Raw genomic sequence first — 27,432 nt, 5'->3', positions numbered from 1 at the left:
GGAAGTCAGGATCAAGGTGTGGAGGCTCTCATATCTCTGTTTTCCCAGCCTTGGAGATATCCTGCATTGCTGTAAGATCCTCAGGTGTTTACATGTTTTTCTGTTCTCAGAGAGTACCTGGGAGCAGAATACTGAGCATTCTGATGAAGCTGTGCAAACGTCTGCAGTCTTACCTTCACATCTGTGGCTGGTCTCACTCTGCTTGTGTCCTGCAGGGCATTTGCACTCATAAGAACCCACTGTGTTGATGCAGTTACCACCCTGGCAGAGTCCAGGAATGGCTTGACATTCATCCACATCTACAGGAAGAAAAAAAAAGTAAAGACATTAGAAATTACAGCCATTGAAACTCGTACACATTACAGTTTTTGTCACCTATGAAGAATATCATAGAATTGGTTATCAGGTGGGAGAGCTAAGTCCATGGTGATGTTTTGTGGCATATAGGGATAGATATGGCACATATATTTACATAAATAAACATTCTCTGCACTGCAGCTCCTTCACTGGAGCTTTCAGTACACGTCAGGATGGATAAGATAAAATCCTCTTACGTGTTCATGACACTTACCTTGGCAAGCTCCAGTACGAATGTTGGGAATGAAACCTCGTCGGCAAGGGTGAGGCTGGGCAGGACACATCTCACAGGGGTGACCCCAGGCACGTCCGATGGTGGCACAACACATGGTCTTGGTACAGACGATTCCACTGAGTTGTCCCTGACACATTTGGTTATTTACTTGGCTAAAGCAGGGACCAGTACGATAGTCTGAGGGAAAATAAAAACAACCGCAGGTTAGATCATGATACAAGCACAAGGTTGTCTGTCTAAACAGCCTGTCTAGTCATACTGGGTCTATTTCTCATTCTACCAGCCAAGTTATTTAAGTGCAGACTCACAGAATTGTAGAATCATAGAGTCACCAAGGTTGGAAAAGACTGATCTTCTGCTAATTTTAATGGGTCCAATTACTAACGATTGAATGAGGCACCAATCAAGTTTGCCTTTAAGGAAATAAATGTGCTTAAGAGGCATCTAAAGACCTGCTACAGTCTACATACAGGATCCCATCTTCCAGCCTTACAGCAACAGCATCCACTGGTAGAACATGTGTGAATAGCAGTTTTTCCACCTGCAGGTAAAGCTCTCATTAAAGGGACTGCAGGAAATATGGGATCAGGCCTTATTTTAGGAAGAAAATCTTCAGTCAGACTGAGTCTTTCCAACTCTATGAGAGAGACTTTCAACACAGCAGGGCCATGCACATCCAGTCCTTCACCAATCAATTCTAGATTTAAAAAACAACGCACTAGCTCACTGCCTGGCTTATCTCCTCCAAAAAATAGAAAACAGCAAATCCTCGTTACAGGACAGACATCAGGTTTCCTCCCAGCATCTATCAATCATCAGCTTCATCAGTGCATGGCTCTCACTTTTCTTTCTCACCCTATTAACTTCAAAGCAGACTGTGCTCAGTGCATTGCTCTGTGGACTGCTTATCTCCATGAGTCAGATTAGGTTACTATTCATATCCTCATCTCAAGCAGCCCACAAGGAATGAGAGTGCTCCAACTGCAGAATGCAACAAGGAATCAGAGCTGCAGCATCAAAGTGTTCATGTAAACCATAAGAAATTAGATTCCTCATTATGTTCTTTGTTTTCAGTTCTCTCCTATCCCCAACCCCACTCTGACAGTATGGCTTCAAGTACCAGCAAACCTAAACTATGGACTATATGGGGAACGGCTGCTTATGAGGGTGGACAGTGATAAGACAAGGGGGAATGGTTTTAAACTGAGTCAGGGAAGGTTTAGGTTGGATATCAGGAGGAAATTTTTCACAAAGATGGTGGTGACGCACTGGAACAGGTTGAAGATGCTCCATCCTTGGAGGCATCCAGGGCCAGGCTGGATGTGCCTCTGGGCAGCCTGGTCTGGTGGTTGGCAATCCTGCACATAGCAGGGGGGTTGGAACGGGATGAGCATTGTGGTCCTTTTCATACCAGGCCATTCTATTATTATATGAAAGCCTTGTGCCAACACTCATCAGAGATGCCCTTTATAATTCGTTTAATCTGTACAAATGTGACAATTTTTTAACACTCATGTCCTTCTCTCCTTTTTTGGTCTCTCTTCCCACAGATTCATTTTCTTCTACACTAAGTCTTTCCCTCCTATATCAATGTAATGTAAGTTCATGTTACCCAACATGTAAAGCAGAGGGGGGGAAACGATGCTAAGATTCCCTGAGTACTTTGCTATTACTGTGTTTACTTCTGAAGTGGAGCATTTCCTGAATGAAGTGTGAAGGTAGTTGGCTTGCTTCCATTACAAAGCAGCCTCTTACTGGAGCTGCTGAACGTGCAACCTGTGGTGTGTACAGCAGCAGAAACTATTTCTGAAGGCAATTAAAGACTGCTTTAACTACCTGTCATTTTCTTTGTAGTCTTTAACCAGAACAGTCTCCCATTTTGCACTCTGGATGTAGTATATTTAAGGATATTAGGGTTACTTAGGCCATAAATAATGGCAGAGAGCAGCTTTCAGTAACTATGTACAATCAATAAGTGTACAGAGGCTAGACTTATATGGATGCTTGGTTCAGTAGGATTATCGCAATGGAAAGACAATAACAAGTGGAAATGCTCACTGATGTTAAAAGGTCACAGTAAAACTCCACAAAGAAGCAGTCTCCAAAGAGATCCTTCCTCAGTGGCAGTCAGTCCTTAAATAGGGTCTAGAAGAGATGGAGCCAGGCTCCACCATCAGCTTATCCTTGGAAGGGTTAAGTTCTTCACTGCTACAGGACTGATTACCAGTAAGTCAGTCACAGCCACCCCACCTGGCTACAAATTCCCAGCCTTCTCAGCCAGGAGTCTCTTTGAGAAGTGTAACTTTTAACATCCCCTAGCCAAGCAAGCGCTCTGCTTGTCTTGGCAGGGTAGAACTGTGTATACACAGCTGGAGAGCTTGTTTTGTCTCTTAGTACAAGTCTGGACCAAACCAAATCTCTATAGGCTTTCTAAAAATGCACTCTTTATTTAAAGAATTTTATACATTACAAGATGTCTCCAAAGTTTGCCTACACTCAGTCCCATTTTGCCTGCCTCTCCCACCCCCTCTTCCATTACTTCTATTACCAAGCAAAGAGTGAAGTCCTTTGAATTTTTAAGTCTGTCCTGGCATTGCTGTGCCCCTCACACTCAGTACAGGGCACTGCACTGGGGGTGGGTAAGAGGTTGGGAAGGAGGTATAGGAGAGATGGGACTTGAACTGACCAATGGGATATTCCATGCAATATGACTTATGCTTAGCAATAAGACCCCAGGAACAGGAGGAAAGAGGAAAATAATGTGGTTCTGGACGTTGCCTTGCCTCAGGCCCTACTTCCTAGGAAGAGGTTGGGCATCCTTCTGCTTCCATCTTTGCACTGAACATAATGGAGAGTTCTATACTGTCAGCTATGTGAGTGGAAGGGATGGTCTTCTGTCACGAGACAGTTTTGATGCCTGTAGTAAACCTTTTTCAAACCGAGTTTACTCGTAGAATTAGGATTTGGAATCTAGGAAACTGTGCAGAAATTCACTCAGAATCAAGTATCCCTAGCATACATACTTGAATATACAACTCCTGTATTCAGTCAGTGATAGTATGGAGACATTTCTTACCTCTCTCACACTGGGGGCCAGTAAATCCATAAACACAAGCACAACGATTTGGTCCAATGCAGCGACCTCCATTCTGACAGCTATTCTCACAGACAGCTGTTTAGAAATAGAAGTGGAAATCAGTGATTTCTGCTCTCAAGGAAATGACAGTGTGAGCTGTGTAGTGCTGGAAGAACTCAGGATATCACCTACTTTGTATTATTTACTCACCAAGAATTTCTTCCATGTAGTGAGCACATAGAGGAAAGCATGATTTTTTTTTTATTTCCCCTCAAAAATAATTTCCTGTTTATGAGTGAAACCATTTATAAAAAGGCTATAAACTCCTGTTTCACTAGAGAGGATTTCCTGTGCTCTGGAATCTCAGCTCATTCAGGTCAGCACTGGGTTTTAAATGTCAAGGTCAAGATGAATTTATATGAATGAGAAACTGCATGGACAGTTTAAATCTAAGGAGAGGAGAACAGGAAGACAATAAAATGCAAGAGAGACCATTCAGCCATTTCATCCCATGCATCTGAAGCAAAGAAGAACCAGAGGCCACTGTGATACGGCAGCAAACAAACATTCCTTGACTTCAGATTAGTCCTGCTATTCTTAGTTGAAAATCTGCTGTCAACACAATGGAAGTAAAGGCAGAGGTTAAAAACCTCATTAAACCTTATTAAAACCTCAGTGTTTGTTGGGTCTAAGTAGGGCTGTTAAGGTATTTCCTAAAATTCCTGTACAATTTTTCACCCTTTGAGCGACTCAGTTACCTAGCACCACTGACACACTGAAGATGACACATAATCTCACCTGAAAAGTGAGATCCACAGCAATCTTGTACAGCACCTGAGTGTGGCCATTACTAGTTTAGTGCCCAATGCCAGGGAGCAGAGGCCAGGTACTGCTGCACATCACAGTCTTCAAAGGTTACACCCATTTCAGAGCCAAGGAAGCTGAAATCAGCTTGGCTGGAAAGCTGCCAGCAGCATCCCACCCTGCCAGTGATGTGCTGCCAATATCTGAACTGTTATGAAAACTCTACTGAGGATATTATAGGTGGAGCTGGTAGCAGCACTTAATAAAGGTTGCTTAGCACACTCCAGTATAAGCTCTGGTTTACTGTTACTTACAATTTTCCCAAGCTTTAACTGTTCAAAATGAAATTTTCCATATGGTGTGTCTGCCTTCAATTGAACTTTTTGGAAAGCTCCAGCAAAAATGAATCAGTTGTAGCTGAGGATAAGCTTAGGGAAAATATGGTCTTTTGTCTGTCTTAAAGAAACTTCTCATAGATTTCACTGAGAACCTCAGCGGTTCTCACATTCATACAGGGATTTCAAATTTGCCTGTAAAATTCCATTTGATCAGAGATTCTTTAATATTGTAATTTAATATGCCTTGCCCTTCTGCTCACTACGCATACATACAGCTGGCGTAGCAAGTACTTACGCTGACCACAGTATGTTCCGGTGTAACCTTTCTGGCAGAGGCAAGATTCCTCGTTGCAGCTTCCACCATTCATGCATCTGACATTGCAGGTTTGGACTGTGAAGAAGAGCAGAGAAGTATTACAAGACAATGCAGCAAATAACCCATGGCAGGAGGTGCACACCTCACGTGTAACTTTCTTAATCTCTTCTCTCAGTGCACAGGTGATGTTAAACATTCCTTCAAGTTAAATGAAGTCTCTGCTGAAGCCTCACTAAAGATTTTGTGCCCACAATGGGTTAAAGGCTTGTGCTTTTACTAAGGTAATATTACTCCAGTGTTTGTTACAACTATAAACACTGTAGCCTGTTCTGTATTCCCTGGACACAAGACATTTGTACTGTTCTACAGCTGGAAGTATTGCACTGTTGAGGCAGGGACAAGACAGGAATGTTACAAGCAGTGCAACATTATGAGCAGTGTAGGGGAGGTGACCATGACAAGGTGGGATTGCTGTCTTATGGCAAGCAGTCTTTAACAGAAATAGGCATCATTCTATGGAAACTAGAGGCACTCAACAGGATCTACCCTGATTAAACACCTGAATTTTTTGTCTTTAAAAAAAGATGCAGCTCATGTGACTGAGAGTAAAGGCATATTTATGCTAGAGTAGTAGAGTTTTTGCTCTATTTTCAAGATATGCTTTTCTCATTCTGGGTTATTTAATCTTTAAAACATTTTCTTATTACAAGCATGTCAAATGCTATGAGAGGAGTTGGGAGTAGAATTTATTCTGTGAAGGAAAACCATAAATTTTAAAGGTATTTCTCTTTTTGTTCCAATGACCATGTGACCTTATTAATGAATTCATCCCATACAAAAGAGAGCTTTTAACAAACCTGCAATGAGAAGCATGCATTATCTATTCTTTCTCTGTTAAAGTTCAGCTTCCACTGTAGATTATGGAGCAGTGAATGTGAATAATACACTCTAGGGAAACAACAGTAATACAGAAGAAACAGACAGTTTTATACTGATGGAAACACAAAGCCAGTACTAGCTTTAACTGCTTCATTACTATACAATATTAAAGGAATGTGATATTAAAGTAGAAGAGTCCAAAAGGGGAGGATTATTACTAAAGACTGGCTTACAAATACAGATCAAACAGCTTTCATTTGTTACTGAAATGCCTGGAACAACGCATTCTTTCTTTGTCAAAAATGACAACTCAAATTGCAAGTGCCTCAGGTTACAGCAAATTAAGTGAAAACTGTTTTTCAGCACATACATCACAGTTCCTGTCTGTCAGGATAGGAGGGGCTGGGAGAGCTGGGGTGTCCATCCCCCAGAAGAGAAGTCTCCATGGAGACCTAAGTGCTGCCTTCAGTATTGAAAGGGGCTGTAAGAAGGAACAGGACAGACACTTTAGAGGTCTGTTGTGACATGACACAGGGAAGTGGCTTCAGACTAAAAGGGGGGACTAGAAAGTGCAGCAGTGAGGAGACGCTCGGATGAGGTTTGTGTCTTCCCTGTACATGTAACAGCAGCTCCAAAAGAGAAGAGTTGGTGGCAGAGCAAGTGAAACATTTGCCCAAAAGGCAGCAGAATTTCTCAGTCTGCTAGATTTGGAGTGCAGAAGAACATCTTTCAACTGAAAATTGAAAGGCCTGTTACACTTTGTCAGGATTTTCCAAGATAGCAGAAACAAAAGTTCTAGGAAAAAGAGAATGACAGCTCACCCCTGTTAACTCTTCCCATTGCACTGGATCAGTGTTATTTTTAAGGATTGGTGGTTGTGGCTGATCTGCCAGCCATCAGCAGTACAGTTTGCAGACAAGTTTTACGTCTCCTAACAGATTGCTACTATTTCAACAGTCACTTGCATATTACTCTTTAAATGCCTTTGCTCCCTTAAGTAAGAAACCAAACTTTTTGTTATGACAGAGAGAGGCAGATCAGCTTTTATTGCCTCTGGAATGCACTGTTTGACTATTTTACCTCCCTGAAGCATTCATGATAAATGTAGATACAAACATCCCCTCAATGAATGCCAGATTTGATGAAGCCTCTGCAGAGAAACCAACCCTAACTCCGAGAGCCTGCTGAAATCCACCCCAGGCACAGAGGGCCAAGTCTGTGCCCAAATGTATACACTGCTTACAGCATTCCTTGCATTCCTCTGTGATTGCTAACATCTGGACCCTCATTCCAGAAACTTTTGTGTCTCCAGCACCTTCCTCTCAGCAGAGCACTGGCAAGGTCTGCAAAGCAGTGCTCACATATGCTTCAGTGATGAGCACTTTCTGGGGACATCTGCAGGGTTGAAGGGCAATGTGGCACTCTGCGATCAGATACTGGGAATTTCCTTCTTTGTGTCATGCTCTGAATGTGGCTTTGAGGTTCGAAGGGAGTTGGTCTCTGGCCTTCAGTCAGATGCCTGCAAGTCATTTTATTAACAATAGCATGCCTATAGATGGGCAATAATGGAAAATAAATTACTGAGTTGTCTCCAGCAATCGCCATGAGACCTAAAAGATGCTCTAAAATCCCACTGGATTCTGCATCTTGCTTAGAGCCCTGGAAAAAATAATCAGCATTCTTCAAACATTGTGCCACTAGATGCACACATAGATCACAAGACTCATTGAATTACAGCATGTCTGGGCTTGGAAAGCACTTCACATCCCCCTCATCTCCTGCTGTGGGCTGGGTACCTCCCCAGCTCTGACTGCCCAGGGCCCATCCATGGCCTGGGGCAGCTCCAGGATTGAGGCATCCACAGCTCTGGCCAGTTCCAGGGTCTCACTGCCCTCCGAGTGAAGCATTTCTGCCTGACATCCAATATACTCTCCCCTCTTTTAGTTTAAAGCCATTCCTCCTTGACTTGCATACGTTCTGAAAGAATTACCAGAGGGTTATGGGAATTGCCTGCTGGATATTTGACTGTCACTCTTCAGAGTCCTCCAGTTTGTTTCTATGCAGTATTTTTCAAAAACCTCAGCCACATAAGCTCCTCCCTGAGCTTTTCAGATTTTTGTCCTAAAAGTCTGAGAGAAAAAGGCAGAAAAAGTGGCAATAAAATTTCTGCATTCCCAACTCAGCCAGCACGTTAACTTAGTGTCACTGCAGTTCACTAAAAGCACTGAGTGACTCTCCCTGAAATTCAAATTGCAGCCTAAGCAAAGCATGAATGAATGTAACACTGGAAAAAATAATTGTTTGGTAAACATCAACAGTGACAGATTTAATTCTAGTTCTTTGAGCAGTCAGGAATGGATGGACTCTTTGGCAGCAGTGTTGCTATTTGCTGCTTTGAGATTCAGTTACTGAGCTTTATCCTATATGGTTTCTCATACTAAAGAAGCATAAATCAAAAGAAATGAAAGATTTTGCAAATACTGCCCTAGTCAGTTTAGGACCTTCTGACCTATTTTGACTGCAAAATTTTTATGAAATCACGTAAGTACTCCAGACGGAGGAGAATCATCACCACTGTTTTCTTACCTCCAGCTGAGCCACAGTTGGGAGAGAGTTGTCCATTGGAGCATGTGCACATGTTTGGCCGTGAACAAAATCCATCACCACAAGAATTCCTGCAAATTGCTGGAGGAAAAAAAAGGAGACAGTGATTAACACAACATGCTCGTGTGTGAACTTACTCACAAGCATAGTTCTGGCTGTCAAAAGGGTGTGAATTCACCTTGCTTGAAGAATAATCTGGGGAGGAATCTGGGGCACATTTTGAAGACACCAGTGTGGGCAGGACAACCATATGCAGAACTCCATATCTAATTAATCTATATTTCCATCAATGAAGTCAAATGCACTTAACTCTGGAGTCATTAACTCTGGAGCCCCTTAATGTACTGTATAGGTGTGTGTCGGCACTTGAGAGTATAATAATACTCTATTTCAAACAGGACAAATACCTGTTGCAACAGAGGTGTGATCTACACAAGTCAGCATTCTGCTTTAGAAATAGGATACTGAAAGAAAGATGAAAATTCCTGCCTGTGGACACTTTCATATGATAACGTGCTTACAATGGCAGCACCTAGCTCTTATCTAGCAGCCAAATTATTTCATCTCAATAAAGACTCTAAAATTACTTTCTCAGGAGTCACTAAAACTTCCTATGAGCAAACACACAAGCTGTCAAGCAACAGGGAACAGCAGCAGCTTGGCAGAAGATAAAAGGCTGTGCCCTAAATAGGACCGATTGCAACAACCCTGCTTTAAACAAGAGTAGTAGAGACATGAATACCCAGCAATCCCTGCTCCTACCACAGTGGATTATGAAATGCCTTGTCATCTGCTGAAGTGTGCAGTATGTTTTCCTTCTCACGTGGCAGTGAGTTCCCTTGGTGCACTTAACAAGAAAATGGATACTCACGGACAATGCACTGGTTCCCTCCAGGCAGCGTTTTCCAGCCGGGACAGCAGTAGGAGTGGAACCTTGAGCCACAGACATTGGGTCTGAAAATTAAAAACAATTTTTTCCTGTTAACAAAGAGTGCCACGGGATATTTAGTACATATCACTGCTGCATGAGAACAGTTGAGTAGTCTCTTAAATGACATTTTTTCTGCCAAAATCCACTCCCTTGCTCCAAGCTTAAATAAGTCTTGTTTAATTCCCACTGAATGGAGTCACCATACAATATTTTAATAACTGATTTCTGACCTCCCTGTTCAGAAAGCCCCAATTAGCTACACATTCATGCAAAGGGGGCTGAAGGCACATGACTGCCAACATTTCAGCTATGATACACTGTGCTAGGACCATGGACCTCAAAGCTCATGATGCACAGAAAGTGTTCTTACAGACTGACTTTCTTTCATCTGATGACTTGCACAAAACGTGTGGTTGTTACATGCAGTGGGGAGGCAGAGGCTGCTGAGATGGCTGGGCACCCTGAGCACAACAGCCAATCTCAGTAGCACCTTGTAAGGTCCATCTCCCAGGTTCCAGTCTTTATTCTGGCAAGAACTTGCAGTTATTTGAGTCAACAGACCCATAGCTGAGAGAAGCTAGTGTGTTCCACAGTACTCAGAATAAACCACCCAGGCATACACAAGTTTTCAACCCTCAGCATGACTGCAGACATACAGTAGACACTGAGAAAGAGAAAACACACAGTAATCGTGAAGCACACATACAACATGTGTGCATAAAACACACAATAAACATAAAGAAGACAGCAGATACATAGAAGTAATACACTGGACACAGAAGAGACATAGGAGAAACACAATGTGTGACCAGTAGTCACAATGAAGATGCGCAGTGCACATCCAGCAAATGTACAGCAGAAGCACAGCAGACACAAAACAGAGACACGGCAGAAGTGCAGCACATGGGCAGGACATAACCAACAGATGTGCAGCAGACATGCAGCAGATATATGGCAGATGTCTAGTAGAAATGCTGCAGGTGTACCTTTCCTAGTGTAAAGAAACAGGACATTCTCCAAAGGGAAAAAGCAACCGGGTAGAGTTTACAAAAATGACAAAACAGACAATTTGGGCTGAGAATAAACTCTCAAAATCCCTCTGTTGAATATCTCCATTAACAATGAAGATGGATTCTGCTCTCAGCAAGTTTGCTGACTGGACAAAGCTGGGAAGAGTGGCTGACACTGCAGAAGGCTGTGCTGCCATTCAGTGAGAGCTGGATGGGATGGATGCACTCTTTTGTGCAAAGGTGTGTGCTGCTCTCCTTCCCAGTTCCAGTGTTTCCAGAGCATACAGTGACCCATGTGGAAACTGTGGCAACTGTCTACATGTGCTGCATTTGTCTGGTGCTGTCTGAAGCCGCCTTCTCCAAACCTTAAGTGCAAAATCAAAGTCTCTGCTATAACACCGTCAAATTTGTTGTTACATTTCAAGGCTGAGAATAAATCTGTATTTTGACTTCAAATGGGCTTAGTTTTTTCTAAGAGGATGGGCATCTGTTGCTTCTCCTGTGATGAGCAGATAAAAGGGGACCCTGAGTGCAGAATTGCTTCTGTTGCCATGGATTTAACTGCCCTGCAGATGGGGGAACATTCTGGGCTTCAGTTCCTGATTGCATTAGGTTGCATTAGGTTGGAAAAAGTACAAAGCCAGCCAGTACTGCCACTGATACTCAGTTGTAAATCTGAGTAGCAGTAGATATACATCTGCGGTTGGCATTAACTTGGAAAACAAAGTTCACTCTGAGCAGATGGCGGTCCTATAAATTCAAAATTTCAGCTCTCAGGTCCTAAGAATATGGAAGAGATGAATTGATGATCTTTAATGATATAGGATTCTCGATCCTGGAAAACATGAGCTGGCAATACACGTTCTCCTCAGTGAGAGGGTATGGATAAATAGCATCTCATTTACTTGTTCAGCAGACAGCAACCACAGCTCATAGTGAAATGCTCCAAGTAACAAGAAGGTGAAAGCTAGAGGAAAACTCATTCAAGTTCAGCAAATTTGCACACATCATTCTTATTATAACTGGTAATCAAAACCCACAGATATTTTAGAGTTCTAAATTATAAATGAAGAGATTTTTTTTGAGCTCTCCTGATTTCAGCTTTACCTCTTTGGTAGCCAGTAGCAGCAAGAGGGTCTTATCCAGACATGATGCAGTCCTGGAGAGACATAACTATGTTGAGAAAGTGCTAGCAGCCCTGTGACTTTTTCTTTGGGTATTAGAGCCATGGAGGCAACAGAGCTCATGCAAAGAAGGGAAAGGCTAAAAAGATGTTAAAGATAATTATTCTAATGAAAATTAATATTGATTAAAGGATGATGCTAAGAAGGGACAGAGGGAAGAGCAATGTTGGCCATAGCATCTTCTTTGTTCACTTTAAATAAACAATAGGATTACAGAGATAAGCATGAATTTCCATTGATGGCAACAAGTCCTGCCTGCTGGCAATGATTGCATCTGAGAACTGGGAGAACAAGCACTGAAGCATGAACAAGCACTGGGAGACAGTTCATACCACAAAAATGTCCACAGGCTCAGGATGCCAATCTGCTAGTGGGGACAGAACACAAGTGGCATTGGACAGTTCCTATTAGCAGCCTGAGAACTACAGCCTAGAGCATTGAATTGTTGCCTACTGGTGATGCAAGCAGGTAAAAAGGGCTCAGCCAGCCAATTATTGTCAGATGCCTGGTGTGACCCCAGCAGAACTGTACTCATTGTTATACGTAGAAGAGGGCAGACAGCACAGCATGTGAAGTTTGGGCTAAGAATGTTCTGCAGACTCAAATACAAGCCAAAAACTAAGTACAGCTACCCCAAACTTCCTGCTTAACCCACAGCTATGTGCTCAATGCACGTTTGTTTTGTTTTTCCAAAATGACCGCCTCACTGCTTAGTCAGAAGAAGACCTTTTAGTACTCTGCATCTTGAACTCTCACTTCCATGGCACTTTAAGCCTATTTATCTTGGGTGCCAGTGATCTGAGAAAACTGTTGTAAGGATTTGTGGAACAGATCTCTGAGATGAACTCAAAACAACACTGCATTCATCAGTCCCCAGATTTCGCTTATCAGCTCCTTAGAAAGACTCTGCTAAAAAGCAATTTAATTTCACAAGAAATGACCATTGTCTGTTCCTATTTGTAAGTACAGTCACGTGGCATCTGTCTGTGGTCCATATATAGCACATTTTCTCAGTGACTAAAAATGGATGCATGTAGAACAATATAAACATAAGAAATAATTTCCCCAGTATGGCCCTTAATTCTACATTTTCAGTCAAGGATGTCCTGAGATAGATTTGATTTCTATGCATGTAGTAATCTTTGGCAAATGTCTACTCTATGAACTTCTCTAGACTCCTCTTAACAGCTTCTTATCTCGTGGGTAGCACCATAACTTCATTTAGAAGTCCATCAAGCTTACCCAAACTCCTTAGCTTTCCTTCACCTCTTCTCTTTGCATTTTCTAGATATCCCAAGTGACTGTAAAATCTCTCTGCTGCTTCACAGTGCATCTGTTTTGGGTGAAACAATTCTGACATGTTACATGGGACGAACAAATAGTTGCTGCCCTTCTTACTTGCTACATTTAGTTTTTATTTATCTTCAAAGATTCATTTCAAAAATATTTATGGTGAAATCAAACCACTTAGATTATTCTCAGAACTCCTGTTTGTTCAGCTTTAGGAATGGCCATTGACACAAACAGTACACAGGATATCCACAAGCCATTTTGAGTTACTCTTTGCTGTTAATTCACCAGCTCAGTGACAATTTCGCTAACTACGGGCTAGTAAATGTTTATTTTATATTGCAGAATCTGCTATCCACAGAAGATCTATTTTACGTATGAGACACGGAAACACTTTTTAGAGTATTTGTCCTTGCAACTTAATTTCTTATCATGGAATTTGTGCCTGTGCAAAGTCAAGTAAGAGGAATTTGCATCAATATAATTACTGCATACTCTAGTTGTATAAGATTGAAGCCGGTGGCTTTTCCAAGGAAGATGATCTTGCCTCTCCACTGAATCATAGGCAATCTTTCCTATTCAAAATTCTTTCTGGTATTGATCTTAGCCTGATTCTTTGTTGGGCCTCAGGGACTATCCCACACAATAAGTGGGAACACCACTGCAGGCAGTGGAGATTACTAGGAGGACAATAATTACTGTCAAATATGATAGTGGTTTTTGTCCATGTATCTCTCCATCTGTAGGGATTTGTGATTGTGTCACGGTGTGAAAACTAATCTGAAACAATGCTGACATTTCTCTTCCTGGAGTTGGTTAAATATCCCGCAGATTCACTTATTTAAGTGTTTCTGTCACTCTGGTTTCTGATAAAGACCCTGAACACACACACACAGTAAGTGGGAGCCTGGTTGCATAAACTGTAAAATTAAGAAAAGGGACATTTTAGCTAGCAGTGCTTTTTAGTAGCACCATGGTTCCTGCTCGAAACAGGAATTCACTTTCAAAAGAATTTTCTATTACTTCGAGGTCAATAGTTCTTTTTCTTTAGTAAAGACTCCAAGCTGAGCTTCTGCATTTAAAGGACTGTGATTCTGGGACTTTGAGGAAACCAACAGCTCACTAAACTTCCACTAGTGGCTGGGATGGTAAAGGTACAGGAAGAATTTGCTGACTCCTATTTAAGCCAAACTCCTTTTCATAAAATTCAGTGAAAGTATTATCCTCAGCCTTAGCAGTGGCAGAATCATGCCCATAATCATGAAATGAACACATTGCTTTTTTCAAGGATCTGCCCTTTATAAAGGCTTGTTTCTAATAGACCTAAAGTAACAGTAACACAAGAGAGGGAGTGGTGTAATGGTGAGATCCTATTATGCAAGGACAGGAGAGATGATGACAGCTAATAATTACTGTACTAAGATGCTTGCAGAACTGCAATGTCAAGGATCAAACCAGATTAAAGTGCTGCTGGAAATCATTTGCTCTGTGCACATCTCAGTGAATTGGAAGAGCAGCAAAGCTGGTCTACACTGTGCCCAACTCCCTCTAACATTAAACATCATCACAGCATCAACTTCAATTTAACTGGCCGTCAGAGCACAGAATCAGCCTGAACCTCCCCCCACAAACATTGTACCTGAACTTCCAAGCTGGGATGTGTGAGGAGTTCAGCTTATCCATACCCCACCAATTCCTTCCATCTTCTGCAGTTACAGTGTGCCCTTCCTCTCCATTTCCCACAACACACTGAGGTGTCTCTCTGCCTTTTTGTGCAGATCAGAGCAATAGAAGAGGTATGATGCATGGATGCATGTCCTTCTTTCCAAAACATTTCATCTTCATCCATCTTCTCAATTGCAGTGGCCATTTTCTAATTAATGGGCTTCACATAATTAGTTTTGTTTAAAGTCAGGCTATAGCTAAGCCTTTATTCTGACTTGAAAAAAAATAGGCAGCCATGAACTTACAGGAAATCACACTGCCAGCAAACAGCTCAGCTGGCTGCAGACTAATCATCTTTTCTTTCCCCATTGTTAAACACATTCTTGCTCTTGGAAACTGTTCAGTAGTTCATTAAACTAATAATCCTATTCAAATCCTACTTCACAAATGGATTTGTCAGTGCTGCTCCTTCCAGGAGACAGTGATTCTTAATTGCCTCTACTTTAATGGATTTAAGGGCAGATTAAATCACAGCTTTGGCTGTGATTTATTGCTCCATGTTATTTCATTATTTGTAAAGGCACTGGTGAATAATACACTTGTTTACTTGAATTTATTTCATTCTTTGCATTTATTTCATACTTTTCCTTTCCTAAAGGAGACTGGGAAGAGAACGCAGCACCATTTTCTAATAGAACCATACATAACCCTGCATTTCAGCAGTGGCAACAGAAACAGTGGGTCACCTTCACTGGTGCAGATTTGTACAAGTCCAGCGTGCAGCTCTTGTTCATCACTGGTGAAAATGCACAGCTAATGGTGCTGACTACACTGAAAAAAACAGCATTTTGTAGCTGAGAATTTGCTCTGTCAAGTAGTGTTTTTGTGCTCTCTGTATCTTGTTTCGATGGAAATAAATGGGAGGCATTACTTTTGAAGTGACCTACATACTAATTGACTATGGCTTCATATAAAGCCTCTGGGCACCAAAGCAGAGTAGATATGCAGCGTTGTTTGGATTTACGCAAGGTTTTCCTGGGAAACCCATGGGGAATTACTCATACAGTAGGTATGTGTGTTACATGCAGCAGTAGGAAGGAACACCAAAGACATGCTTGCATATTTGATTCCTCTAGAGCTGCTAAACATTTCCCCGTATGGCAAGCTGGAAAGAAGTGGAAGACACCTGGGTCACATTTCTTTGTCCAGTTCAGGAGAGATCCTAATTTCCTGCCCAAATTTAAATCAAACAAAATGTTTGAGGTGTCGATTTGTAGGATAGATGATTCCAGAAGTCAAGATATGCCACCTACATACCTACAATATAAAATAATATCAAACTAAGATTTAAAAAAAGAAAAGAAAAAAAAAAAAGAGAAAAACTACCATTTCCAGTAATAAAATGTAATGTTCATTCATTTATTTTGCTACTACAGCATTAGCCTGCGAGTAAACCAAACCTTAGATTATGACTTCTCTGACTGTCCCAAAGAAGGGTAATAAATGTGGTTAGACAGATCAGGGAAGATGCTCAAACATTTGTTTCTAGACAGAACTGGATCAGGGAATCTACAAAAGCAACGAGTCTGTAAGTCTATAGGGGATGACTTTCACTGGTTGACAGCCCCACCTATACCAGCACAGTTGGTGACATCTGTTGCTGTATTCTCAGACCAGGAGAACACTACTTGAAACATCATTCTTCAATAGATTTCTCATCTCAGGTTGTTTGTATGATTGTAAAAAAAAAAGGAGACTTTAAACAGATAGATAACTGATGGGCTGGAAATCCTGAAGGAGAGATTTGGACACAGAACACGGGAGACTTTCAGGGTCACTTGGCACAGAGCATGGCAAGTGCCTAAGGCACAAGCCCAGCCACTGTGCTCTGGCAGTGCTCCCTGCATTGCCCACCATCATTCTCTCCCTAACAACAGACTGCCCTCCCAGGAGCCAAGAAACAATGAATCTTCAGCTACCTTAATTTATATTTGCTGAGATGTCTTTAAAAAGATCTTGCACATATCCCAGTGGAGCTTTTTCTCTTCCTACAGCAATTGCTTCAGAGGGCATTAGGAAAGCAGAGGAAAAACCAAAGAGCCAGTGGTGTGGTCCTTAACTCTCAGCAGGGGATTTGGAGCCAGACACTTCGGACCTGGTCCTGATCCTGCCTCAAACTTACTGTGTGGCCTTCGGTTGCTTACATAACAGATAATTTAGTATTGCTTTACTGCAGTGTTGGCCAACCAATGTCTGAGGCTTCAGAGAAAAGTTTTCAGAAGTCACTTATAACTTGGGACCTCAGGCTCTATTTTTTAATGTGTATGGCATTTGAATGCTTCAGGCCCACCAAAAATCAGGAAAATTTAAGCTCTAAGTCATTTTTGAAAACAGTGTCTGGTTTCCTAAGTCCCTGAGTTTCATAAGATCACTGGTGTCTAGTGACCTTCCCTCAGATGGAAATACCATTTCTATGCTTTGCCCTTCCTTCTTCTTCACAGGGCTACATAAGACAGGATAATCAATGAACACATGAACTAACTCCATTTCTTTCTATCTGCATTACGAAAATTGTGATCAATCTCCTCTAGCCCTGGGCAGCCACAGCATCTGGTCTGGCAGACTGTCATGCTATCTTTTGCAAGAAATGTCCTTCAGCCCTTTAATCATGAAGATTTAGAATATTTTATCTGAATGCACTCAAAGATACCTGAAAGGATCACAGTATAATTCCTTTTAGATTTTATTGGAAGATACGCAGGGTAGCCCTTCTCTGTGAGTGAGCTAATGACCACTTTAGGTAGCTGGTTTTGAGAAGACCAAACCCCTAGGACAGCTGTTGTCCATCATTTCCAAATCCACCATAACAGAAACAAGCAGCTACACACTTTTGAATTCCATGAGCAAATGTTGCAAGCACTGTGACCCTGCCTGCTGCAGCTCTACTGCCAAGCTCTGGGTCCCAGCCTTAGCCCAAACATGCACATTTGACTGTCTGGACTGAGAGCATGGCACTTCATCCCATTCAAGAAGCATTCCCGAGCAAGTTCTGGAGGACTCTGGCACACTCCAAACTTCGCGCGTGTATCACGTTCTGCTCAGTTTCTGCCCACTAACATAGGAACACTTTCCAAGAACTACAGCCAGGCAGACTTAAAATAACCCAGAATCAATTCTAGGCCAGGAACCATCTTGAGAGCTCCAGCACAAGCTTCAGTATTCTTTAACTGAGCCCTGTCTCCCTGCTCAAGTAGAAAATCCTCACTGATTCAGCTCTCATACCAATTTTTCTACAGATGAGGCCACAAGCCCCAGCTTTACTTCACAACAGATGACTTAGCGTGTACACTCACCCATTAGCAATAGCAGAGAGAACAACTATCAGTGTAAAAGCAGCCAACAGCATAAGCCACAACATCAACTGGCAGCATGACAGAGGGTGACTCCTGGGTTGCAACCCCAGTCAACAACATCCTCACTGATGATGGAAAGACCAGCCAGAGACATCCTTCAAGTAGATGCCCAGAATTCCTTCCACCTGCAGGCAAGATGTTGATGACTCCTCACAGTACTCTTGCATGAGCCCCAAATTGCTGTGATCCACTGATCAAAGCAGAGTAGCTCAGTGCACAGCACTCTGTTCACATAGCAGTCTGGGTTCTTTGCCTGCTTTGCTGTTCCCCTTGGCAAGAGCTGTCCTCCTACCTTATGTCTGCAAAGCAGATTCCCTCCCAAGCTCAAGGAAAAGGCAGAAAGCACTTCTGTAGGCATGTTACTATGTGCTATAATAATAAACCAAATTCTGCTTTATAAAATAGAAATGAACATTAAACATACCCTCGTAAAGTGTCTTGGCCTCTTCTTCTCACTCTGTGTGCTGGCTGTCTTTCCTCATAGCCTGCAAATCTGTCTGTCTGCAAGTCCCCTTCATATTGACCCCGGGCTTGTTTCAAATACAAAATTGCTGTACATCCCAGTATGAACCTGGCCAGCCACAATACCCCCATGATGGCACAGATTCCACGATTCCTGGCTGCTCTGAAATCTTCTTCCAGCTGGAGGGTCCCTGCTGCCTTGGTGGAAGATGGATTTTCACAATAGCCCTTAAATGCCAAGGTGTCTTCCTGCTGTTTTCTTTCTAGAAGAAAAGACAGAAGAAAGAGAAACAAAAAAGTATTCTCAAGGGCTTTCACATTTTTAAAATTACTGTCTACCCCAGGCTGCCTCTCCCCAGAGTTAATACAGTGAGGTCATACAGTCATACTGAGTGTGGCTCCTTGTACCTGCAGAAAACATGCTCACAATGTCATTCCCCACCGTATCATTGCCGAAGTCCTCCTTTCCCAAGAGCTAGGAACCAAATGGTCTCCAAGATTCAAGATTCTGGATTAAGCTAAGCCTGATTTCCATGATGGTGAAGGGACAGAGAAAAAAGTGGAGGGCTGGGCATGATGGGAGGTATGTAGGAGCAGAGCCTGCAGCTGCCAACACACCTTGGGGTGAACACAGCCGGGCCAGCTGTCATGGGCTACATGCCTGCACCTGAGCATACACATCAAGGAGAGCCCACCATCAGGGTTTTGCCCTGAATCACACCAAGGCAGCCCCAAGAGGTTTTCTGCCCCATACAAGCCTGTATAGACCAGTCCCAATGACGAGAGCCATGCTTCCTCCCCGGGGATGCAGAGATGTGGAGAGACACAGGGAGACACGAGGTCCTGCGAGCACGCTGAGGACTCTGCCCTGGACCAACAGGGCAGCTCTGCACAACCTGAGGGGTGGGTGTCACCTCCTGCCATGGAGCACTGAGATTATGAGGCACAACTGTCTCGGGAGAAGCTGTTTCAGTGTTTACCATCACCTGTGTAGGATGCAGCACTGAGAGCACAGGAGAAAGCCCTGGGGCACAACTCCCTGCTCCACCCAGCCCCAGGAGAAGCGCTTTCGGTCCTCGGGGCCGCGCCAGCACCGGGAGCACGACCCGGGACGAGGGTGCAAGGAGCGAGCAAAGAGAAGACCGGGGCTGTGCGGAACGCACCGCAGAGAGCCCCAGACTGCACCCCCCGATCCTACGCCTTCGTATTCCTCGGCCAGCCCGCGCTGCCCCTCCCATTCCCCACATCTCCCGGCCCCGCGCTGGCACGTCGAAATGAGCGCTCAGCTCTTCTGCTTCCCACCCCCGCGCTCCGGGGCAGGGGTCCCTTCCTTCCTCCTCCCAGCCGGGGGAGGGCCAGCAGGCAGCTCTCCCCTCCGAACTCCGACGAGTGCTCCTCCAGGGAGGGGTCCCACCGGCCTCCCCTCTCCACCCAGAGTGGAAATATCTGGGACAGACAGGGCCCCTCAACTACCCCTGCCCTTCCCCCCAGCTGTCCCACAGCAGCACGTTCCTGCTCTATCCCGGTCCCACAGCAATCAACCCAGACAAGGCAAAGAGCGAGCCTGAACCAAAACCAGACAAACAAAAGAACAACCAAAAAGAAACAAAGAAACAAAGCAACTAACAAAGGAACACCCAAAATAATGATAATAATAATATAATACGCCCTCCCTGCTTCAGAGCAGTGTCCTAGGTGGGAATCTCAGCTCTTGAGGGCATGCATTTTTCAGGCTTTTAATATATGAAACGCAGTGAATGAGAACGACGGAGTGGGAAGGAAAAGGCAGTGCAGGGAGCAAAGGCAGAGACAAAGAAACGGCCCTTCCTGCAGCAGCCCTGCTAGCTCTGCTGCTGCCTTGCTGCACATGCCTGTGCCGAAGCCTGGGATGTGATTATCTTCAGCAGGACAAAAGGGAGAGCATTTACTTTTCTCCCAGAGCTTCATAGGTGGCACACATAAGGAAAAGAAGTCATACTAAAATATATATACACATTATTTTTTACACTTCGAGAGGTTTCCAGGTTTCATGCAGAAACTTAAACTGAAGGAACTTCATTTCCTCACAGAGAACCGAGAAGCATGACAAATGATCAATGCAAAGACACATACTGTGAGAGCGTTAACACAGTTCTTACTGAGAGTAAGGAAAAGTCATTTTACACCATCGAAAGAGAATTTTAAGAAAGGCTCAAAAACTACTTCGAGCTCTGAGAAATTCCATCAAGCACCACTTGTAAGAATTACACTCACAAAGCAAAGAGAGAGTCAACCACTAAATCAAATTTAAAACTTAGCTGCAAGTTTGGAAGGAATCAGGAAAGACATCTCAAAAACCATGTCTCTGAGTGTGCAAATTAAATTAACACCCCCAAAAACGTGCAAAACACAACAAAATACAGTTAGGCAAACAAAGAATTGCAAAGTCAATTACAGATAGAAAGAAATCAGATCTTAGCTACGCAGGTCTGGATTTAGTCTGAAACTGTTTAAATACCTTTACGTCCTGGAACTGGTGATGTGCCCAGAGCTCCTTTGTTTAGTGGAGATCTGGGCAGAAAAGAAGGGAATAAAACCCTCACCCTTGAAGGAGTGAAGAAAAGGTACAGCCTAATCCAAATTGAGCAGGGGGAGGGCCTTGCGGCGGAGGAAGGGGTGCAGGAGGAGTGGGAGTAGCAGGAGGACAACCCTACCGCATTCTTGAGCCAAAAGTTTTTAACTTCAAGGAGGGGCTGAGGCGGGGAGGGGGGAGGTTGGATTTAGCTTTTGCATGCAGACGTGGTTATCACCTAGCCGTTCCTCGTGAGCGCAGGGCTCCTTGGCTCACTTAATTAGTGAGCACATTCAGTTCAGCTGGATGCAGTGACTCCTTGTCCCAAATTTAGGCTGGAGCTGCAGGAGGCAGAAGGGCATTAGTAACAGTGACTTCACATCAAAACGTTTGATAAAAAATAAATATATATATATATATAATAAATAGAATTAAAAAATCATTTTCAACTTGGAACTGATTCGTCATCACTTTTTTGAAAAGCAATCTTGTGCTGAGATGAGTAGAAAAAGGTTTCAAGTAAAACAATTTCCTTGCTGATCGTTCTCTTGTACGGTTAGTATAAAACAAGGCAAGACAGAGGACTTGAAGGGTAGATGACACAGCCTAGGACCTTCACACTCAAAATATACCATGGCTCCAAAAGAGAAATTCTTAGAAGTTACAAACACTTCCTCAAGGTTAATAAATAATAAATGTACAACAACCTTTGTTTGAATGTCAGATCTGAGTCTAATTCTGCTCTTTGGCTCTGTGCAGAGAACATTTCTCTTTCTCTTGCTTAGGAACCATTTCTGTTGTCTTTTCTTTATACAGAAAATACAATGCACATGTTACTCCTCCTCTTTGAACTGTCTCTGCTCTGTGCCGCTGCACACCATCAGAAGGAAGTACAATCCCCACGCGAGGATGGATGACATGCCAAAGTCTCCCTGGAAACCTCAAATCAAGCTGTTTGTCAGGTCAAAGGTGTTCAGATAAGTCTGCACCAAATGGACCCCAAAACACACAGCATGCACATGAGGATGCTTCCAAATTGTTCTGCCATGTGGCTCAGCTCAGTTACCTTTCTACAAGCAGCAGGTGAGGTCTCAAACACAGCTCATTTCACAGGGGTGCAGAAATTCCAAAGCAAACCCAAGCTGACAGGGAGTTTCATCTCTTCTCCTCACTGCCGTCTTTGTTCTTTTCAATTTTCCTAATCAACCCCCTGCTAGCTTTATAGAAGTCAGAATGATGCTCAGCCTAATTAACAACAAACTTGTGGAGACTAACAGTGAAAAGGCAGACTTCATTTTCACAAGCAGCCAATAATGGAGCATTTCAAGGAATGCGGCTCTACCACCAAGTCTGCAGCGTCTTGTAGAGATCAATAAGATACAAAAACTATTTCCTGGGCCTAATCCTATGATGCTTTCTCCTGTTAAAATAAATGTGAACTTTACCTGATTGAGCAGAGTGGAAGTGGGCCCTCAAACTGAGCAGCACAGCAGTGGGAACAAAAGAAAAGACATTTCTCTCACTAAAGGACAGCAAGATGGTGACAACTGCTGATGCAAAATATTCTTTTTGTCGTTCCAGTCTAGTCTAAGGCTTCCTAACTCCTGCATTGTCTTCATGACAATGTTTACATGAGTATTGGATATTTAAAGGTATTTTGGCACAAAAAGTACACACAGCGTCTTTTTTATATTCACAGAAGTTTCCAGAAATATATCTGTGACTTTTGACCATGGAATATTTTAAAAAGTAGGCTTTCAAGTGCCCAAAGCAGGAGATCCTAAGCTGGAGGAATTTTCTTATTTCTTTTGTAGATGAAAACTCAACCACAGATCTTTGTTTGTTTGTTTGTTTGTTGTTTGAAATGCATTTGTAATTCCAGTTAGGTTTTAGTTGGACGCACAGTCTAGCTTATCTGGGCTAGTGAGGACTGTTCTTTGTCCTTGGAATAGATGCTGTGTTGTGTTTCACCTCTGCCACGATCCTTCTCAATCCATTTCCTCTGTTAACTCAGATGTAACATGAATCTGAGTGAGCACATTTAATTAACATTTCCCAGGTTCATTTGCTCTCCTTTCTATCAAGTCTCTCTCTCAGGGTTGCAGCTGGACACAGCCCTGCAAATGACCGACATGCAAGGGAAATAAACTTTTTCTTTCTACATTCCACAATGAATGGTTAAGAAGCATTTTATCCATTCAGTGTGTTCAGATCCCTATGAACACGATGCTTTTAGCTCTGTCTCTGATTTTCTAGACTGAGGCTTTTCAGCACAGCTGCATCTGATTAAGACACAGCAAGTTCCAGGATTCAGACATAGCAGCAAGATCTCCTTCAAAGTCTCATTCAAGCCTCCAACAGTTCTTTATTTCCCTGCCATCAAATGGTTGTTGCTGGCCACATGAAGTTACAAACACTTGTGTATGTTTTGTCTGGCTCCCCATCAGTTTTCCCTCTGGGTAGCTGACTGTTTCTGCACAACAGTGTGTTCACCCAAACCATTCTTGGATCTACCTGGTCCAAGGCATAGCAAGTATCTAAGCATGTAATCTTCCTCTAGAGTTTGTGCCCAGTATAAATTTATAGCAAGCCTCAAGCTGGGGATGGGAGGGGAGACAGCACTGGAGGAATGTCATCTTTCAGTTAGGCAGCTTTGGGTTGTGTTCCAGCCCCCTGGGAAACAAGAGCTGGGGCTGTGGCCATGGTGAAACTGCTGGCTTTTCTCCACTGAATTGTTTCACGGTCCACTAAACTGCCAGGGAGAAACTGCAGTGTGAGGGGAAGTAAGATAGTAAAATGTACCCCCAACCAACCCACAGAAAGCTACTCTTAGCAATTAAACAAGAATCAGCTGTCCTGTGTAGTTTCAAACAGCCACATGGAGCATCTCTGTTTGAATGAAGATCAGCAGACAGATAAGTATCAATTGCATAGCATGTCTATCTGTAGCAATGTTTCTATAGGGTAAGTACAGAAGAAGCTGTTTTAACTACAGCTGTCTGCCTGACTAAAATAATTTAGATATCTATAATAATAATAATTTAGATATCTATAGATATATAGTTTGGCCTTTTTGATTTCCAAATCAAACCCACAGAAAACTTTTTTAATTAATTAAGTATTTTTAAGTATTTTTAAAGTATTAAGTATTTTTTAATACTTGACAGCTGTCTGGTGGCTCCTCCTCTGAGCAGTGCATGGCATTGGGATGTTAGGAATAAACATGTAATGAGAGGAAGGGAACTGGCTTTTTCTTTCTCTCACCAGTGTCAGTTCTGCTGTCACACATTATCACACTCCTTTCCTGTATTTCTGCATAAACATGCAGGAGATTATGTATTCAGTCATTATTAGTGGATGTCAAAAATACATAACATACAACAAGGCTGAGTTATGGGAGCTTTAACATTTTTTATTTCATGGAGGGTAATCTAAAATTAGTGTATGTTGCTTCTTGTACGATGACACAATTGCTGTCAGGATAGCAACTGCAGGTGCTGGAAGCAGTGAGAGAAGGTAGGAGAGGATTCAAACCTGTGGAGAAATATGCAGGACAGTAATGTCAGCCATCCACCTTACCATTACCCCACAGTTCCCACACAGCATTTGCAAAATCCTGCTGCAGTTCATGCAATTAAAAACAAAAACCAAAAGTGTTTTAATAGTTAAAGCAGTACTTTGTTTCACTGATTTCCAAAAGCAGGACGCGCACTTACTTTGCCTATTGGGTTACTGTATGGGAAATTGGTATTCACAGCCTGAACCTCTGATTAATCAGCTGAGGTGAGTGTCAGATCAGCTGTGGGAGCATAGGTGAGAGTAATTTAGCTGTGCTCCTGGAAGGAATGGAGCTTGAGATAGCCCTAGTGCAGCTGAGCTGTGACCCACCACATAAGTGCTAGCTATATGCATCCCTGGTTCTATCAGCGTTACAAGAGTTAAATTTGGATTAACTGTCTACCTGCAAACCTGAGACTTTTAGGTTCAAAGACATATGGATGGCGTTGGGTCAGGTTCAGGTTGTGATGGGGTTGCCATTGGCAGTCACAGGAATTTTAGAACTGACCGTGGAAGGGCTGAGAGATATTGGCAGTGGAGCTGGGGACGGAGTGGGCAAAAGACAGTCAGATCATTGCTGCTTTCTGCCTTTCCCAGGGCTGTACAAATATTCCTTAGTTTTGCATGAAGCATTATGTAACAGGACAGTGATGTTCCTGTGGAAATTAGGATGCATATTGATCTGAACAGACTCATCTACTTTGCTGGAGCCAACAGTAAGACTCAAATGAAAGGTACCCACCTGAGATAAGCCGCTATCAGCATTCTGCTCAGAGCACGGCTCCCATCTGTGTGTAAGATCTGCAGTCTTGGACCTTGTGATCACAGTTGCAACATTCCTTTTGTTTTCTAGGAATTTGACTCCACCAAGGAGAGAAACCACAGGGAAATTGTTTCAGTGTGCACTCTGGATTGAGAGAGAAGGGATGGGACTAAGGCATGATGTATCACACACAACTCAACAGCCAAGGTATTTTAGAAAAACACACTTTTATTTAAACCTAAGGAAAGTAACTTTTTTCTCTTTAGCTTGGCAGGCAGCAGCAGCCATGCTGAGCCTAGGCAAGTGTAGATCAAAGCCAGGCAAGTCTGCTGTGAAAAATCAAGCACTGGACATTTATTAAGGTTTTATTCATAAAAAGCCATGCAGTGAGTGCAGTGGGATTTCACTGTGGAACTTTTGACATGGGAGCTGCCTGATTTAGAATGAAAATTGCATCTTTCTCCTGCCAGGAGTAAGGTGATCCTTCCATTTCCTGTGAAATTCAAATTGGGGATACAGGCACCTTTCTTGTTGCCCTCAGGTGGGCTGGAGCCTGCATTCAGCCCCCACTTGTGGGGTGGGGGATTTGCAGACTTGGAGGGGTCATCTCTCCACACTCTCCTAGCGGATGTTTGAATGTAGAGACGTGTCCCCACTGCAGCTGTCTGTACTAGCCCCAAAGAGGCCCACCTTTCCCTTGTCTGAATTCCAAGTCCCTCGCTTTCAAACCTTTTCATTTGTAGTTCTTTTCTCTCTTTTGTGCAATCTGTAGCACAGAAGTTTAACTTGGCAACAGTATCAGAACAGATGGGGAACACTGGACCAACCCCCCAGATCAGAACAGATGGGGAACACTGGACCAACCCCCCAGATCCCAGGAACTACTGCTCAGTGCTGTATGAAGGATTTCCAGACACTCAGTACTTGAATCTGCCAGACAAAGCCTAAAAACAATTTTCAGATAAAGAAAGGGGGATTTTCTCTGGGACATCAGCAATCAGTGAGTCACTGCATGAGTGTACTTCCCCAGTGGTGCAGCCAACATCTGCACATTTCACATGAATTAATTTCAAGTGAAATAAAACCACAACGATAGTTTTAGGGAAACCTATTATATCTATTCATATGACTCACTTTATAGAAGTATCAATGTGATAAATCAATAGTTGGCTTACCTTGAAGATGAAGCAGAGCTCTGTGCTTGCCTCTCAAGCTCACTCACAGAGTTTTGAGCTGAGGCATAAGCAAAGCACAGTTTGGAGTCATTCCTCATGGGAGAGAACATCCTTTTATTTCCTTTCAGGAAAAAAGAAAAAGGGGGGGAAAAAAAGAGAGCAAAAAACATTCTCATTAACATTGTGCGCAGTCCAAGCCCAAAGTAGGCAGTTGGCTCAAGGAGACATAGCAAATGAATGAACCCACGGGGACTGGAGAGGTTCAGGAGGGGAACAGAGGGCAAGAGTTCCCACTTTCAATTGTAAGAGGGTTGAAGTACATGATGTATGAGGAGAGACTGAGTAAAATGAGTTTGTTCAGTGAGAAGAGTAGAAAGCAAAGGGAGGAGGATCACGTTACTGCCTACATCTGTCTAATAGGAGAATAACAGGTTTTCTCAGAGTTGCACAATGAAAGGCCAATATGCAATGGATGCAAGTAGAACAAGAGTGAAGACTTGGCATTTTTCCATAACCCTCCAATGAGGACTCAGTGATTAAGCAAAAATTGTGCTCAAGTGTCCATGCTTTCAAAGCCAGATGAATTGGTTTGGTATCTCATTGATTCAAGCAGGAAGGTGAACACTGAAACATTGTTATGGAAAGGCAAGAGGTTATGGACCCTGCATCTGAACAAAGTGCTAGCTTTTTAAGTAGGGAGTGAAATAGTAGTGATAGCTCAGGACATCAAACAATTCTGCAGTCCCAAAGACACCAAATTGTTGGAACTGGAATGGAGATAACCACAGACTCAGAAGGTATCTTGTGCATATCATGGGTAT

At 42.9% G+C, this 27,432-nt stretch overlaps 1 protein-coding gene and 1 long non-coding RNA gene across 2 annotated transcripts in view; both read right to left on the bottom strand.

Moving 5' to 3' along the window:
- The window catches only part of LOC107325586 (fibrillin-2), a 61,735-nt gene extending 40,494 nt beyond the window's left edge, over nucleotides 1–21,241 (bottom strand). Inside the window, exons 1-8 of the mRNA XM_015886618.3 lie at nucleotides 21,062–21,241; nucleotides 18,527–18,827; nucleotides 9,481–9,563; nucleotides 8,592–8,690; nucleotides 5,106–5,201; nucleotides 3,669–3,764; nucleotides 572–769; nucleotides 174–299 (exon numbers count right to left, since the gene is read on the bottom strand). Of these exons, the coding sequence (XP_015742104.3) occupies nucleotides 174–299; nucleotides 572–769; nucleotides 3,669–3,764; nucleotides 5,106–5,201; nucleotides 8,592–8,690; nucleotides 9,481–9,563; nucleotides 18,527–18,696 (868 nt within the window). The 5' untranslated portion in view covers nucleotides 18,697–18,827; nucleotides 21,062–21,241. The remainder of the gene's footprint in view (nucleotides 1–173; nucleotides 300–571; nucleotides 770–3,668; nucleotides 3,765–5,105; nucleotides 5,202–8,591; nucleotides 8,691–9,480; nucleotides 9,564–18,526; nucleotides 18,828–21,061) is intronic.
- A 3,265-nt stretch (nucleotides 21,242–24,506) lies between these two features.
- LOC107325365 (uncharacterized) lies at nucleotides 24,507–27,071 on the bottom strand. The gene is made up of 3 exons (XR_001559668.3): nucleotides 26,612–27,071; nucleotides 25,416–25,580; nucleotides 24,507–24,649 (listed from the first exon to the last, which is right to left on the bottom strand). It is a non-coding gene; the product is annotated as an uncharacterized LOC107325365 (long non-coding RNA).
- Between the last annotated feature and the right edge of the window lie 361 nt (nucleotides 27,072–27,432).

Source organism: Coturnix japonica, chromosome 16, assembly GCF_054131305.1.
Source record: "Coturnix japonica strain WE chromosome 16, WE-NBRP24, whole genome shotgun sequence".
Taxonomy (NCBI): domain Eukaryota; kingdom Metazoa; phylum Chordata; class Aves; order Galliformes; family Phasianidae; genus Coturnix; species Coturnix japonica.
This window is presented reverse-complemented; position numbering and strand designations above follow the sequence as displayed.